This window comes from Heptranchias perlo, unplaced genomic scaffold, assembly GCF_035084215.1.
Source record: "Heptranchias perlo isolate sHepPer1 unplaced genomic scaffold, sHepPer1.hap1 HAP1_SCAFFOLD_64, whole genome shotgun sequence".
NCBI classification, from domain to species: Eukaryota; Metazoa; Chordata; class Chondrichthyes; order Hexanchiformes; family Hexanchidae; genus Heptranchias; species Heptranchias perlo.
The window spans coordinates 2,521,964-2,540,275 of NW_027139666.1; the positions used below are offsets into that span (position 1 = coordinate 2,521,964).

Genomic DNA, 18,312 nt, shown 5'->3' on the forward strand with positions numbered 1-18,312 from the left:
ACAGACCCAGGCAGCTCCTACACAGACCCAGATACTACCTACGCAGACCCAGACAGCACCTACAAAGAACCAGACATCTCTTATACAGAGCCAGATAATTCCTGCACTAACGAAAAAAGTTCCCACACAGACCCGGACAGCTCATACACAGACCGATGAGCGGTTAAACTTCCCCTGACAGCTCCTCGCCAGATCCAGTCAACCCCCTCACAGACCCATTCAGCACCTACGCAGAGCCAGACAACATCTTCACAGACTTATTGGACACCCAAACAGACCCAGACAGCTCCTGCACAGACCTGTGGAACACCCACACAGATGCAGACAGGTCGTAACGAGACCGACACAGACCCTACAAAGGTTCAGGGAACACCTACAAAGACCCAAACTGCTCCTTCCCAGACACAGTCAGCAACCACACAGAACGGAACAGCTCTTATACAGATCCAGACAGTTCCTCCACAGACGCACACAGCGCCAACCCAGTCAGACAAATACCACGTACACCCGAACAGCTGCTACACAGATCCAGTGAACTCCGACACAGACCCAGGCAGGGCCCACACAGACCGATGGAGCTCTTACAAAGATCCAGACAGCTCCTACACAGACCCAGACAGCTCCTACAGAGAACCAGACAGTTCCTACAGAGACCCAGAAAATTCCTACACAGACCCAGATAGATCCTACACAGATCCAGACAGTTCCAACACAGATCTAGACAGTTGCTACACTGACAGACGCTACTCCTGCACAGAACCAGACAGAAACTACATGGACCCAGACAGCTCATTCTCAGACTCAGACAGCTCCTATACAGACCCAGAGAGCTCAAACACATACGCAGAAATTTCCTGTAGTCTCAGACAGTTCCTGCACAGAACCAAACAGCTCGTAAATACTTCCAAGAAGCTCTTACACAGTGCCAGACAATTCCTCTACAATCTCAGACATCTCCCGCATAATCACAGACTCTTCCCACACCGAACAGGAGATCTCCTCTAGAGAACCAGACAGCTCGTACACAGACCCATACAGCACCTACACAGACCCAGTGAGCTACTACACTCACCCAGACAGCTCAGCAACCAACCAAGTCAGCTCGTACACACCCCATAGAGCTCCGACACAGATCCAGTCAGCTCGGACTCAGACCCAGGGAGCTGCCACTCACACACAAGCAAGTTCCTACACAGACCCAGACAGTTCCTTCACAGAACCAGATGGCGCACAAACAGAGCGAGGCAGCTCTTAAACAGGTTCAGTCCCCTTCTACACAGAGACAGACAGCTGGTACCCAGATGCAGAAAGCTCCTTCACAGACCCTGGCTGACGCTACACAAACACAGACAGCTCCTCCACAGATCCAATACCGTCCCAGAAAGATCCTACACAGAGCTTGACAGCTCCTACACAGACCCAGTCAGTTCCTGCACGGACACCGACCTCTCCTACACAGACGCAGGCAGCACCTACACAGAAACAGACCGTTCCTACACAGAAACAGACCGTTCCTGCACAAAACCAGAGAGTTCCTACACAGAAACAGACTGTTCCGACATAGAAACAGACCGTTCCTACACAGAAACAGACAATTCCTACTCAGAAACAGACAGCTCCCACACAGAAACAGACAATTCCTACTCAGAAACAGACAGCTCCGACACAGAAACAGACAGTCCCTACGCAGACCTAGACAGCTCCCACACAAGCCGAGATAGCTCATTCACAGAACCAGACAGTAACTACCAAAACCCAGAGGTCACGTGCACAGACCCAGGCTGCTCCAGCCAAGATGCAGTAATCTCCGACACAGACTGATTGAGCATCTGCACAGACACAGGCAGCTCCTACGCAGATTCAGGAAGCTCCTGCACAGGCCCCAGACAGCTCTTACCAAATATCCAGACAGCTCTTACATCGACCCACACAGGTCATGCGCCGACTCAAATAGCTCCCCTACAGACGCAGACAGCTCATAAACAGACTCAGACAGCTCCTATACAGACCCAGACATCTCCTACACTGACCCAGGCAATTCCTACACCGACCCAGGCAACTCCTGCACAGAACCAGACAGAACCGACATGGACCCAGACAGCTCATTCACAGACCCAGATAACTCCTATAAAGACCCAGACAGTTCCAACACAGACCCAGAAAGGTAATGTACAGTCTCAGACAGTTCCTGCACAGACCCAGACAGCTCGTACATTCGTACATACTTCCAAGGAGTTCTTAAACAGTGCCAGACAGCTCCTCCATTGTCCCCGACATCTCCCGCAAAGGCACAGACTGGTCCCACAAAGACCCAGCGATCTCCTATATAGAATCAGACAACTCGTACACAGACCCGTACAGCACCTACACAGACCTAGTGAGCTGTTACACTCACCCAGACAGCTCCTCTGCCGACCAAGTCAGCTCGTACTGATATCCAGGGAGCTGCCACTCACACACAAACAATTTGCTACAGAGACCCAGACAGCTCCTTCACAGAACCAGATGGCTCATAAACAGAGCCAGGCCCCTCCTACACAGAGACAGACAGCTGTTATCCCGACCCAGAAAGCTCATTCACAGACCCTGGCAGACGCAACCCAGACAGAGACAGCTCATCCACAGAACCACACAGCTCCAAAACAGTCCCAGAAAGTTCCCACACAGACGCCGAAAGCTCCTACACAGACCCAGTCAGTTCGTGCACAGACAAAGGCAGCACCTGCACAGACCCAGGCAGCACCTGCACAGACCCAGGCAGCACCTGCACAGACCCAGGCAGCACCTGCACAGATCCAGGCATCATCTGCACAGACCCAGGCATCACCTGCACAGACCCAGGCATCATCTGCACAGAACCAGGCAGCACCTGCAAAGACACAGGCAGCACTTGCACAGAACCAGGCAGCATCTGCACAGACCCAGGCAGCACCTGCAAACACCCAGGCAGCACCTGCACAGAACCAGGCAGCATCTGCACAGACCCAGGCAGCACCTGCAAACACCCAGGCAGCACCTGCAAACACCCAGGCAGCAACTGCACAGACCCAAGCAGCAATTGCACAGAACCAAGCAGCACCTGCAAAGACCCAGGCAGCAACTGCAAAGACCCAGGCAGCACCAGCACAGACCCAGATAGCACTTACAAAGAAACAAACATCTCTTATACAGAGCCAGATAATGCCTGCACGAACGCAAAAAGTTCCCACACTGACACAGACAGATCATACACAGACCATTGAGCAGTTAAACATACCCAGAGCTCCTCGCAAGACCCAGTCAACTCCCTCACAGACCCATTCAGCAACTACACAGAACGAGGTAAAACCTACACAGACCTATGGAACACCCACACCGATCCAGACGGCTCGTAACAAGACCTACACAGATCCTACACCGGTTCAGGGAACACCTACAAAGACCAAGACTGCTCCTACACAGACACAGACAGCAACTACACAGAATGGAACAGCTGATGTACAGATCCAGACAGTTCCTCCACAGACGCACACAGCGCCAACCCAGTCAGACAGATATTACGTAGACCCGAACAGGTGATACACAGACCCAGTGAACTCCGACACAGACCCAGGCAGGTCACACGCAGACCAATGGAGCTCTTACAAAGTCCCAGACACTTCCGACACAGGTCCAGACAGTTCCTACATTGAAGCAGACAGCTCCAACACAGAACCAGCCAGCTCCTACACGGACCCAGACAGCACCTGCACCGATCCAGGCAGCACCTGCACATGCACAGACCGCATTTTCACAGACCCAAATATTTCCAACACAGACCCAGATAATTGATGCACTGATGCAGAAAGCTCCAACACAGACACAGACAGCTCGTATACCGATCAATGAGCGGTTAAACAGGCCCAGACTGCTCCACGCCAAACCCAGACTGTACCGACACAGACCCAGACATCACCTACACAGAACTATGGAACACCCACTCCGATCCAGACAGCTCCTGCACAGGACTATGGAATTCCAACACAGACACAGACAGCAGCTCCGAACGAGAACAACACAGATCCTAAACAGGTTCAGGGAGAACCTACAATGTCCCATACAGCTGCTACCCAGTCACAGACAGTAACTACACAGACCCAGACAGCTCATATACAGATGCAGACAGTTCCTGCACAGAGGCAGGCAACACCAACCCAGGCATATATATCATATGCAGGCCCGAAAAGCCGCTGCACAGAAACGGGGAACTGCTACACAGTCCCAGGCAGGGTCCACACAGACAGATGGAACTCCTACGCAGACCCAGACAGCGACACACAGAACCAGACAGTTCATACACAGACTTAAACAGCTTCTACATAGAACCAGATAATTCCTACACAGATGCAGACAGCTCCAATTCAGACTCACACAACTCCTGCAAAGCATCAGACAGCCTCAATGATGGCGGAGTCCAGCACGTGAGTGCAAAGGACAAGGCTGAAGCGTTTGCAACCATCTTCAGCCAGAAGGGCCGAGTAGATGATCCATCTCGGATACCTCCCAGTATCCCTAACGTCACAGAAGCCAGTCTTCAGCCAATTCGATTAACTACATGTGATATCAAGAAATGGCTGAGTGCACAGAATACAGCAAAGGATATGGGCCCCGACAACATCCCGGCTCTCGTGCTGAAGTCTTGTGCTCCAGAACTAGCTGCGCCTCTGGCCAAACTGTTCCAGCACAGCTACAACACTGGCATCTACCCGACAATGTGGAAAATTGCCCAGGTATGTCCTGTCCTTGGGGGGAAGGGTAGAAACTTTTATGGAGCTGAAGCTTTGCTTTGCATTCCGGTTAATCGCACACAAAGTTAGAGTTTGGCTGGCGCGCGGGAGAGATTAAACGGTGACGAGCCCGTCCCGGCCGATTCCCAGTGAAACCGCAATGCTGATCTACCCAGCTTGCTCTCGCGGCCGGTTGCAAAGCCTATTGAGCAGTTGGCTATTCGGCTGTGGAGTTTGGTAGCAAAATCCTCACTTATGTTGGCCAGAGGCTGCAGAAACATATTGAGGTTAATTCTAATTGCTAACAAAGACACTGACCTTTTGAACTGAGGTGACCTGGAGTTCAGTCACTGGTCTGAACTGGCCAGAACCGGTTTGAATTCGTTCCGCTTCTTACAGGGACAAAGGAACTGTGATGAGACACCAGTCCTTATTTCGAAAAGGAGTATGAGGTGATGCTCCCTCGGCCCTTGGAACAGAGCCAATCAGGGGATGACATCGATAACTCCAGCAACTTTGAGCCAACCAGAGAAGACAGCATCATTCGAAAAGACAGACATGGGAATAAAACTGAAGAATTGCTGGCTTGGTCCCAGTGTGTGTTTTTGAGGGAGATTCCGGAGACTGACCCTCGTGGAAGTGGGATTCCTACGTCAGGGACGTAGAGACGACGTCGGGAGTGAGAGAGAGAATTGCCTGGCCAGCAGTGCCTCTCCTTTCCGGGTAATATAATATCCTTTCTATTCTGTGACCACTCGGGGACGGTTCGTCAGAAAAATCGAGTGGGTGTGCGTTTAGATCCTAATACTCAGGGAGTGTTAGTCAGCTAGTGGGTGTGCGTTTAAATCCTAGTTTGAGTACAAAACTGTATAACCTGCTGTTAACTGCATGCCTATATCTAACTAGACGTATAAGCGGTATGTACATGATCTAATAACGTTAATAAAGCGAATTGAGAATTAAGAGAGAATTGACTCTTCCTCTGTGTACTAAGCCAAAACCGTTAACCGGTGATTTCCGGTCAACATCTTTGGCGTCCCTGGGTGGGCTCGAGGATAAATCTCTCCGTTGCGTCAGTGGGAGCCTCGAGGCGAACCGAATTTGGCAAAGTAAACAGAGAATAGGAGTTTGGGTTAATTCATAGTTAATAACGTAAGATGACGAATAAAGGGCAATCACCAAGCCCTGGGGACTTGGACTGTTTTGATTGGAAGGGACTCCTTCAAAAATATGTAATAGGGAAGTGGCCGCAATACGGGGAGTATGCGGGTCACATTGGAGACAAGGGAACGCCTGTTGGGGAGGTCCTTTGGAAAATTGCGCAAACAAAGATGTCAGATAGGAAATTTAAGAAGATACAAAAGTCCGTAGCGATCGGATGTTGACTTGAGGAATGGATAGAATGCCGACAGCAGGCTAGGAGAGAGAAAGAAGAGACTCAGAAAATCCAAGACGAATTAGGGGAAGATAATTAAAAACTCCGTGAGGAGATAGCTCCCCTGAGTGAGAAGGTAACTGATCTACAGGGACAGAGAAGTGCAGATTTGATGCACATGAACCAATATCAGTTACAGTGCGAAAAATTGACGAATGAAAAGAGTAAGAGAGAGGGAGAAGCCCAAGCAGCGAAAGCTGAGGTGGAGAGATGGAAACAAAAATGTGGTGATTTAAAAACTGCTATGAATGTGATTCACAGATCAGCTCAGGAGAAGAGGAGTAGTACTGGCGATCACACAACGTGTCAGAAAGTGATAGGGAGGCTGCAAGATCAGCTAGCTGCACAGAGGGGCATATTGTGTGCTTTTGCACCCGGGAGAGGTGAAGAAAGTGGTTTAGGGGATGCAGATTGGGATGATTTAGCAGAGAAGGCGGATGGATACAGCAGCGGTGAGAGGGAACCTCAACTTGGGGACCCACCGCCAGCATATGCTCCAGAGCAGAAAAAAACGACTGCCGCAATGGCCCCCCTTGTAACCACTAGAGCACAGATGGGGCAAGATGGCCAGGATATGACATATTCCACCCCACTTGGGGTGCAGGAACTGAGGGTTATTGCGAAAGATATTGGAACGTGTGCGCCTGGGGATGATCCTCGGGAGTTGTTCCTCGCGGTCAGGCAACAGAGAGCGATACACGGCTTAGATGGTGCTGAGGAAAGGAAATTAATCCTAATGTGCCGACACCCACATATACACTCCGCCCTACCGGAGGAACAAAAACTTGGTAGAGGCACAAATGAAGCCTTAAAGGACCAGGTATTATCTGTCATGGGCGATAACAGAGGGGATCCAGTGGAGGCACTGATGAGATGCGATCAAAGGAAAGGTGAACACCCCACTGTATTTTCGGCCCGCATTTGGGCGGTGTTTCAGGGGGTCTATGGTACAGACTTAGACAGGGATAATTTACAGCGGGAGGTTAGGAACCGATGGCTGAGAACACCAGTGTCGCATGGCACTGAGGAGTCGAGGAAGGCACCAGATCAGTTTGACCCCGCTGATGACACACATACGGAACCCTGGATAATTAGGATGAACAGTTAGAGAAATGGGTCGGAGAACAAACACCTCGATGCCACCTCAGAAGTTTAACCTTAGCTAATAAGGTGTTAGGTACGTGTCCTGAGGATAAAGGGAAATATTACGTTGGGACGGTGTTTCATATTCCCCGGCATGGAGGCAATTTGACCTATCCGTTAAAAATAGTTCATAACGTGGGCAAGTATCATGAGGTTACTTGGATATCTTTGAGCAATCCACCATCTCATGCTATTGTAATGGACGGTGCTGAGAAAGGGGTAGATTTGTCAAAGTGTCACCAAGGAGGGAATCACTGGGCCTGTCCAGAAGAGATAACGAGACAGAGACTTACTAATTGTGGGTTCAGTACTTATGAAAATTGTTCATTGTCCATTTTGCGAGTCAACAACCAGTCCTTTTTACAATACGCCCTTGTGGGACAAACGTATTACATAGCCACAGCGGCTATGAGCTATAACAAAGGATGGAAACAGTGCCCTCTGGAAGGACACAATGTGGCCATCAACAATGTGACCTCAGACCTGGTTGTCGGTGGACAAGTTCTGCCTAAGCCAATAATGAGGATGGTAAAAAACGAAAACCTCACAGTCCAACGTACCGATATAGACCAAGGTCTGTGGAAATATGTTCCTACCGAACTACCACCCATTCCGCACCTGACTGCAGATTGGATGCAAATAGCGGAGGAAGCCAATGAGATAATTCAACAATGGACTAAACACACTGAAATAATTAAAACGCATGCTGATAAAGCAGATGAACTGATACGGGACCCCGGGTTCTGGAATACGTTTTGTAATTGGGGATCTAATGTTCAAATACATCCATGAGTCAGGATTTTATCACATGCTGCTGTAATTGTGATTTTATGTGCATTAATACTTGTCATATTCAACGTATATCAGCTTAGAAGGTGGAACAATTAAATTTTGCAACAATTGAGTGTTAGTGCTATAATGAAACAGAAGAAGCGATTATCCACATAAGGACAGTTTGTGAAGTATATTTTATATGTTTCTGTTTGTATTTTTTCTATAACCATTTATATATTTTTTTTCTATAATCATATGATGTTGCGGATGTAACATGCCCATTGGGGGACAATGACGGCCTCAGGAGTGGTACACAGAACGGGAGAATAATGATCCTAAGATAGGCATCTTTGGATCAAAAGGGGGGAGATGTTGGCCAGAGGCTGCAGAAACCTATTGAGGTTAATTCGAAGTGCTAACAAAGGCACTAACCTTTTGAACTGAGGAACTGACGTTTTGAACTGAGGTGACCTGGAGTTCAGTCACTGCTCTGAACTGGCCAGAAACGGTTTGAATTCGTTCCGCTTCTGAGAGAGACAAAGGAACGGTGATGCTGCCTCGGCCCTTGGAACAGAGCCAATCAGGGGATGATATCGATCACTGCAGCAAGTTTGAGCCAACCGGAGAAGACAGCATCATTCGAAAAGACAGACATGGGGAATAAAACTGAAGAATTGCTGGTTTGGTCCCAGTGTGTGTGTCTTTGTTCGTTTGTGAGCGAGAGAGAGAGAGAGAGAGAGTGTGTATGTGTGTGTGTGTGTGCGTGTGTTTTTGTTAGTGTGTGTTTGTGACTTTGTTTGTGAGGGAGACTCTGGAGACCAGCCCTCGTGGAAGTGGGAACCTTACGTCAGGGACGTAAAGACTGCGTCAGGGACGTGGATACGACGTCGGGAGTGAGAGGGAGAATTGCCTGGCCAGCAGTGTCTCTCCTTTCCGGGTAATATAATATCCTTTCTATTCTGTGACACTCAGGGAGTGTTGTGAGAAAAGTCTAGTGGGTGTGCGTTTAAAGCCTAATACTCGGGGAGTATTAATAGAAAAACTTAGTGGGTGTGCGTTAAAATCCTAGTTTGAGTATAAACCTGTATAACCTGCTGTAAACTACATGCCTATATCTAACTAGACGTATAAGTGGTATGTACATGATCTAATAACGTTAATAAAGCAAATTGAGAATTAAGAGAGAATTGACTCTTCCTCTTTGTCCTAAGCCAAAACCGTTAACCGGTGACTTCCGGTCAACATCAGTTACGTGTGTCTTCCTGGTACCCTGCTAAAACTGAGCTAAGTCCCCATTAATGAATCTTTTTGTAAATGTGTTTGTTCTTTATATATTTAAGTTCACTGCAAAATGCGGCAAAGGGAATAATTCGAACTAGAGAACTTCACAAGTTTTCTTTTTTTATATATTCATTATCAGGGTGTGGGCGTCGCTGACAAGGTCAGAATCTGTTGCCCCTCCCTAGTTGCCCTTGAGAAAGTGGTGGTGAGCCTTTTTCTTGAACGGCTGCAGTCCGTGTATCCCACTAAGCTGTTAGGGAGGGAGGGCCGAAGTATTGATCTCGTAATATATTCTCTGCTGCACAACATTACGGCAGTCTTCAACTGGGTCAATTTAAACGAGCTTCCGTTGATGCAATCATCACACAAACGTGAATGTAGTGGGAGAGCAACACTTCAGGAGGGGAAAAGTGTAGGTCTTGTGATGTTTTCTGCAGTGCTAGACTGAAGTTAGATACAGGGTGAAGCTGACTCTATAGAGGGTTCCTAACCCTAAACTCTAACCCTCCCTGCCAACAATACTCTAGTCAGATTACAGTGGCATTAATAGGATTCGCGTTTTGGTTAGGGTTCGGACTAGGGCTCGGGTGAGGGATTGGCTCGGACTATAACGTTGGGATTAGGGTTAGGGTTTCAGGTTTAGGGTTAGGGTTTCGGTTAGGGTGTCAGGGTTATGGTGTTAGAGTAAATGGAAATCGCAATCCCTCTATCTCTGCAACCTCCTCCTACATCATTCAGTACTCTGACTCTTGCCTGTTGTGCCCTTCTCCCCCTCGCTTCTTCCCATTATGAGACCTTTAACTGCCTCCACCCTATTCTCTGGAATTGCCTCCTTAATAAGCGCCAGTAACTTTTTTGGTCACTTTGTACAGGTTGATTCCTTTTTCTGGGATACTGTGAACAATTTCGGAGTTAAAATGCTGTGCAATGATCTGCTCGTGAAAATTCATGGCTCCCATGTGCTCACGCATTTTCGAGCAGATGTAAATAATAGTGTTTTGGTTGCTCAGATGTTGTAGGTTCTTTTGCAGTAAGTGGAATTCACGTTTCTTGTAGACGATATCGGATCCAAGGATAATATCGTAGTCTGACGGAAACTGATCATGGTTTTCACCCCACGAGAGAGCAGAGACTTTTGACCGCTGGATAATTGAAGAGGGGACATTGTTGGCCACGTTTCGTTCTATTTGATTCAGCACTTCCGGTTTGTCTGTCAAGGTCACATCTCCACCTGCCAGAAGAATGTAAAAGAGCAATGACGTATCTTCACTTATTGCTTCCCTGTGACACAATCCTGTAAATGGTAAATGTGGGCAAAAGGGATTCGGGGCAAAGCAGATTAACACAGCAAAGGCTGTTAAATATAATGATGAACTTGTGCAGTGTCACAACATCGCTACGCGATTCCATTGGCACAGCGGTTATTTCACTCGATAAGTAATCCAAAACTGCAGACTTAAAAATTCATACAACTTGATTTCAAATCCAACCACGGTAGTTTGAGAATTTGATTTCAATTCAAAAGTTTTAACATAAAAAGCTGGTATCAGTAAAAGGGGCGATATTGACTTTCTGCCAGAGCGTAAACCGGTGACAACGAGTTTGTCGCCCGTTGAACATTACTCCCGGTTTTTATTTTTAGCTATCACACGTTTCGAAGTGCCGCTCGAAGTCAATATCCGCCCCAAAGTGACCATGAAACTATCCGATTGTCGCAAAAACCCAATAGGTTCACTGATGTCCTTTAGACCTGCCGTCCTTAACCAATCTGGCCTGTGTGTGACTCCAGTCTCACACCAATGTGGTTGATGCTTTACTGCCCTCTCGTGCGGCCGTGAGACACGCCGCGGTATCAAAATAAGGATAAAGCTGCGACCCAGGCATCGAATTGGGACAGAAAAAGGCACACCCAGCCCAGTTGACCTTGCAAGGTCCTCCTCGCTATCAATTGGGGACTGTTGTCAAATTCGGGAGAGCTGCCTCACAATCAAGTCAAGCAACGGTCTGACATACCCTGAGAATCAGACCTGTCCTTACACTGATGAAACCCTCCATCGTGTCGTGTGACACTACCACCATGCTGAGTGGGATAGATTAATAACAAATCAAAACCGGGCACTCATGAGGCGCCGTGGGCCCAAAGCAGCAGCATAATGGAATGCCACAACAATCTTGTCACCGCAGGGCCCGACATATCCCTCTCTTCTCCATCACCATCAAGCTAGGTGACCAAATCTGTTTCAATGAGGAATGTAGAAGAGCATGCCTAGAGCGGCACCAGGCATATCTGAAAATCGGATGCCAATTTGGTGCAGCTACAGCAAAGGATTACCATGCATTATAAACAGTTAGAGCACTCTGCATTATAAACAGTGAGAGCACCATGCATTATAAACAGTGAGAGCAACATGCATTATAAACAGTGAGAGCACCATGCATGACAAACAATGAAAGTACCATGCATTATAAAAAGTGAGAGCACCATGCATTATGAACAGTAAGAGCACCATGCATTATAAACAGCGATTCCCATATCCCTTGATTCCCTGAGTGCAAAAAAAAGTTTGATGCGCTTGCAACAATCTGCAGCCAGAAGTGCCAAGTGGATGATCATTCTAAGCCTCTTCCATGCGTTATAAACAGTGAGAGCACCATGCTGTGCACAGAGTTCAGCAATCCCCAAACCAAACAATCAGGTTAAAGCTCTGAAATCCGGTCACATCCAGTCGCGAATGGTGGTCGCAAATTAAGCAACCAACAGGAGAAGGAGGCTCGGTGAACATTCTCATCCTCAACAAGAGCGCAGCCCAGCACATAGGAACATAAAAATAAAAGAAAAAGGAGCAGCAGTAGGCCATACGGCCCCTCGAGCTCCCTCATTCGATAAGATCACCAGCCTACTCTCAATCATCGCCAAAGTGATGGAAGATGTCGAGAGTGCTATCAAGCGGCACTAACTCACCAATAACCTGCTCACCGATGCTCAGTTTGGTTTCCGCCAGGACCACTCGGCTTCAGACCTCATTACAGCCTTGGTCCAAACATGGAAAACAATCCTGAATTCCAGAGGTGAGGTGAGATTGACTGCCCTTGACATCAAGGCAGCATTTGTCGGAGTGTGGCACGAAGGAGTCCGAGTAAAACTGTCGTCAATTGGAATCAGGGGGGAAACTCTCCAGTGGCTGGAGTCATATCTGGAGCAAAGGTATATGGTAGTGGTTGTTGGAGACCAATCATCTCAGCCGCAGGACATCGCAGGGCAGTGACCGAGCCCCAACTATCTTCAGCTGCTACAGTAATGACCACCCCTCCATCACAAGGTCACAAGTGGGGCTGTTCGCTAATGAAAATGATAAGGACATAATGTTTATTTCCTTTCGCAATTCCTCAGATAAAGCCGCAGAATACACGGCCTCCGACCTGCTCTTGCAGCCACAATATTTATGTGGCTGGTCCAGTTATGTTTCTGGTCAATGGTGACCCCCAGGATGATGGTGGTGAGGGATTCGGCGATGGTAATGGCGTTTGATGTCAAGGGGAGTTGGTGAGACTCTGCCTTGTTGGAGATGGTCATTTCCTGGCTCTTGTCTGGCGCGAATGCTACTTGCTACATTAGAGCCAAACCTGGATATTGTCCAGATTGTGCTGGATGCGGGCACGGACTGCTTCATTATTTTATTCTAAAGCATGCTTACTGTTTTAATTTGGCAATCAGTTGGGTGCTGGACACGTGACTGGAGCTCACAAGGACTCAAAAACATGATCAAAAGCTCCAGCTTCCCCGTTTAATATCTGATCAGAGTCGAGATGTTCAGGATTTTGTGCAAATATTACATTGAATATAACCAGGCCATTACTGATAGGTGCCTGGTTCTCAGCTCATCAGCTCAAGGAGAAACGTGTTCAAATTTTTCACTTTTTCATTTACTGGAATTTTACGTTCACTGGATTTTCACAGATCAACAGCAGTTCAATTGAGATCCCGCTCCCCGATGGGAGGAGGGACTTGCTCCAAAATGGCAGGTGGTTCGGCTGAGTCTAGAAAGCTGCGACTTTTTTGAGGCATCATTCTTATTACCTAAGGTAAGGGTCCTGTGCTTTGAAAGCATTCTCTATCAAACAGATCAAAACTGGAGGTGAAGAACTGTCAACAGTAAGGACCTCAAAAGAAGAGCAGACTGCAGCGTTCACAAACCATGCAGAGAACTGGGGGTTTAATCACCCAATGACCAGTCACTGTCATGGTCCTTCTCACTATATAGCCGTCCTACTCCATTACAGTTCATCGCGCTCTCTCACACATCCAAAGTGCTATCGCTTGGAACCTTTAACTCACCCAGCAGGATGGCAAGAATCCCCACGATCCCAGTGCCGGACCTCAATTCAATCATCTTCTTCCCAGAAAAACTGATATTCTCTTTCTCAAAGAACCTGCAGAGAACGAGGCCCTGAAACAAAATATGGTATTAACGTTAGAATTCGTTCACCTGCAACTTTCTGAATCCAAGTTCATGCTGCAAGGGATGTTGCAAGGGAGGGTGCAAGGGAGTGAGCAAGATAAATTCCAGGGGAGGATGCAAGGGAGGGTGCAAGTGTTGGAGCAAGGGAGGGTGCAAGGATAGGTGCAAGGGAAGGTGCAAGGTAGGGAACAAGGGAGGGTGCAAGGGAGGGAGCAAGCCAGTAAGTAATTCCAAGGAAGATATAAATCTCGTGCTCAGTTCCAAGGAAGATATAAAAATCTTAACATCGTGTTGTGATTGGTATAAACCCAATATATGGTGTCAAGGAAGGCGTATACCCTGCGCATGGTGTCAATGATGGTGTATACACCGGGAATGGTATCAAAGATGGTGGATACACCGCGCATTGTGCTCAGGATTGTGCATCCTCAAGGGCAATTAGGGATGGGCAATAAATTCTAGCCTTGTCAGCGACGCCCACATGCCATGGATAAATTTAAAAAAATAATACATCGTGCACGGTGCTAACAATGGTGTATGTACCGCATAGGGTGCCAAGAATGGTGGATACCCAGTGTCGGGGATCAATGATGGTGGATACCCAGTGTCGGGGTTGAAGGAAAGTGGATACCCAGTGTAGGGTGTCAAGGATGGTGGATACCCAGTGTAGGGGTTGAAGGAAAGTGGATACCCAGTGTAGGGTGTCAAGGATGGTGGATACCCAGTGTAGGGGATCAAGGATGGTGGATACCCAGTGTAGGAGATCAAGGATGGTGGATACCCAGTGTCGGGTGTCAAGAATGGTGGATTCCCAGTGTAGGGGATCAAGGAAAGTGGATACCCAGTGTCGGGTGTCAAGGATGGTGGATACCCAGTGTAGGGGATCAAGGATGGTGGATACCCAGTGTCGGGTGTCAAGAATGGTGGATTCCCAGTGTAGGGGATCAAGGATAGTGGATACCCAGTGTCGGGTGTCAAGGATGGTGGATTCCCAGTGTAGGGGATCAAGGATGGTGGATACCCAGTGTCGGGTGTCAAGAATGGTGGATTCCCAGTGTAGGGGATCAGGGAGGGTATGAACATAATACATGGTGCTGTTGGAGTATCAAACCCATATTGATTGCAAGGAAGATACTTCAATCAGTACTTTGTGGCAGCTAGGGTATAAACCGAGTACATGGTGATGAGGATGGCATAATCCCAGGGTATGGTGAATTGGAACGTATAAACCCAAAACATGATACAACAAGGTTATAAACCCGTTACATTGTGTCAGGGAGGAGGCAAAACCGGTAAATGTGGCGTGGAGGGTAAAAACAATTTAATGGTGCCATGGATGGTATGAAGACAGAACATGGTGCCATGGATGGTATGAAGACAGAACATGGTGCCATGGATGGTATGAAGACAGAACATGGTGCCATGGATGGTATGAAGACAGAACATGGTGCCATGGATGGTATGAAGACAGAACATGTTGCCATGGATGTTATATATTAGGTGTAGAGCAGTTATGGAAAGAGACAGGGATCAATCAAAGGTGAAGGTGCTGAGGGGTAATTTCAGTGAGTTGAAAAGCGATCCGGCCAATGTTGAATACAAACAAAGACTGGCTGTAAAACAGTAAATTTGCAAGGGGAGGCCTTCAAGGAGAAGCTAGTTCGGGCGCAAACGAAACACATTCCGATGAGAGAGATAGGAAGGGCATCCAAAGCTGGAGCTCACTGGATAACTGAAAATATAGAGACTAAAACGAAACAGAGAAAGGAGGCTTATGACCAATGTCAGGACCATAATACATTAGAAAATGAAGCAGTATACATAAAGTGCAGAGGAGAACTGAAAAAGGAAATAATACGGGCGAAGAGAGTGTACGAGAAAATGGTGGCAGATAAAATAAAAGGGAACAGTAAAGTCTTTTATAAACAGACAAATTGCAAAAGGATAGTCAAAGGAGGGGTGGGGCCAATTAGCGACAAAAAGAACGAACTCATTGTGGAGTCACGGCTGCGGTACGAAATGAATACTTTGCATCTACATTCACAAAAAAAAGAGGATGCTGACAATGTCCCAATAAAGGAAGAGATAGTGGAGGATGCACTAAAAAGATTGGCAGTACTCAAAGTAGAAAAGCGACGCGGTCCAGGTGGGATGCATCCTAAGTTGTTGTTGGAAGTAAGGGTGGAAATAGCAGAGGTTATAGCCACAATTTTTCAATCCTCCTTGGATATGGGGATGGTGCCAGAGGACTGACCGGTTGCAAATGTTATACTCCTGTTCAAAAAAGGGGAGAAGGATAAATCTGGTAACTACAGGCCAGTCAGCCTAACGTCGGTGGTGGGGATACTTTTAGAGACAATAATCTGGGTCAAAATTAATTGTCACTTCGAAAAAGATGTTTTAATAAATTACTGTCAGCACGGATTTCTTAAAGGCAAATCGTGTTTGATAAACTTGATTGAGTTATTTGATGAAGTAATTAATAGGGTTGATGGTGTTCGTGCAGTTATGTTTGTTTACATGAATTTTCAAAGTACCACGTTATAGATGAGTTAGCAACATTGATGCCCATGGGATTAACGGGACAGGGGCAGCGTGGATATGAAATTGGCAAAGAGACATAAAGCAGAGAGTAGTTGTGAACGGTTATTTTTCAGGCTGGCGGGAAGTATACCATGGTGTTCCCCAGGGGTCGGTATGAGCACCATTGATCTTTTTGTTATATATTAATGAACTGGACTTGGGTATAGAGGGTATAATTACAAAGTTTGCAGATGATACGAAACTCGGAAATGTAGTAAACAATGTGAAGGCTCAGAACAGACTTCAGGAGACCAGACACACAAGCAAAATGGGTAGACAAATGGAAGATGAAAGTTAACGCAGAGAACTGAGAAATGATACATTTTGATTGGAAGAATAAGGAGAGGCAATATGAACAAAATGTTACCATTTTGAAGCGGGTACAGGAACAGAAAGAACTCGGGGTGTACGTACACAAATATTTGAAGGTGGCAAGACAAGTTGGGAAGGCTGTTAAAAAAGCATACGGGACCCTTGATTCATAAAAATAGGCACAGAATACAAAAGGAAGGAATGACGCTAAACTTTTATAAATCACTGGTAAGGCCCCAGCTGGAGTATTGTGTCTAATCCTGGGCACAACTTTAGGAAGAATGTCAAGTCTTTAGGGACAGTGCAGTGTAGATTTACTAGAATGGTACCAGGGATGCAGGACTTCAGTTAAGTGGGAAGACTGGAGAAGCTGGGGTTGTTCTGTTCGACCAGAAAAGGTTAAGATGAGATTTAAAAGATGTGTTCAAATTCACGAACCGTTATGATAGAGTAAAAGAGTAAAATGGGGTTCATGGGGTTGGGGGTTATATATTAGCATAGATGGAGGATTGGGTAACGGACAGAAAACAGAGAGTCGTGATAAACGGGTCATATTCAGGTTGTCAGGCTGTAACTAGTGCGGTGCCGCAAGCATCCCTGCTTGGGCCTCAGCTTTTTACAGTCTATATTAATGAATTAGAAGAAAGGACCGAGTGTAATGTATCCAAGTTTGCTGACGATACAAAGATACGTGGGAAAGTGAACTGTGAGGAGGATACAAAGAGTCTGCTAATGGATATAGACAGGTGAAGTGAGTGGGCAAGTGGATGATTAACTGGAGACATGAAATGTGGTGAGTGGAGCAGGTTTGGGAGGAACATTTGACTTTGGACCTGTGATTCCCAAAGCTATCCACCACTGTAGGGTTTTCCTCGCCTCATGTCTGGGTCTGATGGAGACTAATTGATGGGGATTGGTTGCTTTTATTAGTCTGCAACTCGGTTCTCACTGTATCATGTGACTACCAGGAAAGGAGACGGCGAACAATAATCTTTCTTCTAGCAATTCCGATGTTCTTATGCATGTTCGTCTGCAAAACCAATGCATCAAGTAAGGCTTCCTCAACATGGCGGGGGTGGGGGTGGGGGTGGGGGCGGTTGCTGTAGTGGAAGGAAGAGGCTCTGGGTTTGGTTTCTCTCTATCAGATCCAAGCATTTACACCAAACATTGGACTTACAGCTTCCCAGATTATTGCTGGTATCCCAAGGTTATTGCTGGAGTCCCCAGTGATTCTCAAAGTGTGCCCGCAAAACTGATAGCGACTTTCTAGTTTCTTGCTGTCCTCCTTGGAGTCGGAGCTGCTGAAATACTTATTTTCCTGCTGTGTTTGCATTATCTTTTCTGAGCTCACTCTGCACTGCTTTGATCCTGGTTGAACCTCTGCAATTTCCAGGTAGTTTTTGTCCAGGGGTCTGGATGTGAGCCTGTCTCGGTTTCAAGCAGTCCGCTTGTCCGACAATGTATGAAACAATACAAACTCTGATCTGGAAACACAATAAACTTGAATTAATTAGTCTCCCTTCTCTCACCTCTTCCCCAACAAATTTGATAATAACACATTAACACAATATTCGAAAGT

The 18,312-nt window shown here is 47.0% G+C and overlaps 1 protein-coding gene across 1 annotated transcript; it reads right to left on the reverse strand.

Moving 5' to 3' along the window:
• Positions 1-10,211: 10,211 nt before the first annotated feature.
• Positions 10,212-18,066, reverse strand: LOC137317973 (EEF1A lysine methyltransferase 3-like). The gene is made up of 3 exons (XM_067980966.1): positions 17,911-18,066; positions 13,715-13,826; positions 10,212-10,609 (listed from the first exon to the last, which is right to left on the reverse strand). Exons 1-3 carry the CDS (start codon positions 18,064-18,066, stop codon positions 10,212-10,214), a joined length of 666 nt encoding a protein of 221 aa, XP_067837067.1.
• Positions 18,067-18,312: the final 246 nt, after the last annotated feature.

Excerpts from the sequence above, each read along its gene's own strand:
- LOC137317973 (XM_067980966.1), bottom strand. The coding sequence starts at position 18,066 with ATGCAAACACAGCAGGAAAATAAGTATTTCAGCAGCTCCGACTCCAAG. Across the intron at positions 13,827-17,910 it reads CAGCAATAATCTGGGAAGCT|GGCCTCGTTCTCTGCAGGTT; the intron begins GTAAGTCCAATG and ends ATTTTGTTTCAG. Across the intron at positions 10,610-13,714 it reads GATTCTTGCCATCCTGCTGG|GTGGAGATGTGACCTTGACA; the intron begins GTGAGTTAAAGG and ends TTCTTCTGGCAG.